At 45.6% G+C, this 851-nt stretch overlaps 1 protein-coding gene across 1 annotated transcript in view; it reads left to right on the top strand.

Moving 5' to 3' along the window:
- Nucleotides 1–691: 691 nt before the first annotated feature.
- LOC119588723 (peptidyl-prolyl cis-trans isomerase 5-like) overlaps nucleotides 692–851 on the top strand; it is a gene marked incomplete in the record, with an annotated part of 4612 nt that continues 4452 nt past the window's right edge. Inside the window, 1 exon segment of the mRNA XM_037937365.1 lies at nucleotides 692–851. Within this exon segment, the coding sequence (XP_037793293.1) occupies nucleotides 791–851 (61 nt within the window).

Here is an 851-nt window from a genome sequence, read left to right as displayed (position 1 = left end):
TGTTTGAGTCCTATGCTGTTACATGTTTCTATGTACCTATTTACGTACTGTTCAAAACATTATATAGACAAATGTACGAATCTTATCAAGACAAATGAACATCAATTTCACGGGATTTGATTCACCTTGTTCAGAGTCACATGCAGGACAGTTACTTTTTTTTTTAAGTTCGCTGATGTCTTGTTTCACTACTTTTAGTAAGTAGTTTTCCAATATGCGAAACATGTTTGGCCAGCTTGTTTTAATTGTGTTATGAGAAGTTAATCTGTGCAGCAATCAGCGTCCCATGGTTTCATAGATCATTTCGAATTATTAAACTTATAAGGGTGTTTTCATAGGCTTGGGTGCTTATCGGGTAGCTGAACATCTTATCACCAAAATAATTATTCTTTTCCCACTACTTTCACTCCCAGTTTTCAAAAAAGGAAACATTCGTGTTGCAAGGCACATGTGACGTCATCATGACCGCTAGCTTAGCGCAAACTCGCTACGCAAAACAAAGCGCCCCCCAAAACGTCACCAAACCCTACACCAAAACGCTACCTAAAACCCCCACCCCACCAACCTAAAACCAAAAAAAACACCAATTCGAACCCCAAATATAAGAAAAAGTCCCCAGTTATCCCCCAACTACCCGCAAAGCCCACGAAACACGCCGCCCGCCCCCCGCCCGTAGCGAAGCCCGCTTTCCCAGCCGCTAGCCAGAGGACGCTCCCTGCGGCCTCCCTGTCCAGCCGAGTTCTTAAAAGCCGGAGTTTCCGAAGTGGCGGGGCCGAGGCTGAAGGTCGTGATGAAGTCCGTGGTGGTTCTGCTGGCGCTCGCCTTCGTCTTCGCTGTCTTCAACAAGGCAG

This window comes from Penaeus monodon, chromosome 24 (genome assembly GCF_015228065.2).
Source record: "Penaeus monodon isolate SGIC_2016 chromosome 24, NSTDA_Pmon_1, whole genome shotgun sequence".
Lineage (NCBI taxonomy): Eukaryota > Metazoa > Arthropoda > Malacostraca > Decapoda > Penaeidae > Penaeus > Penaeus monodon.
Note: the sequence above shows the minus strand (reverse complement) of the source record. Positions and strands in the feature narration are given on the sequence as shown.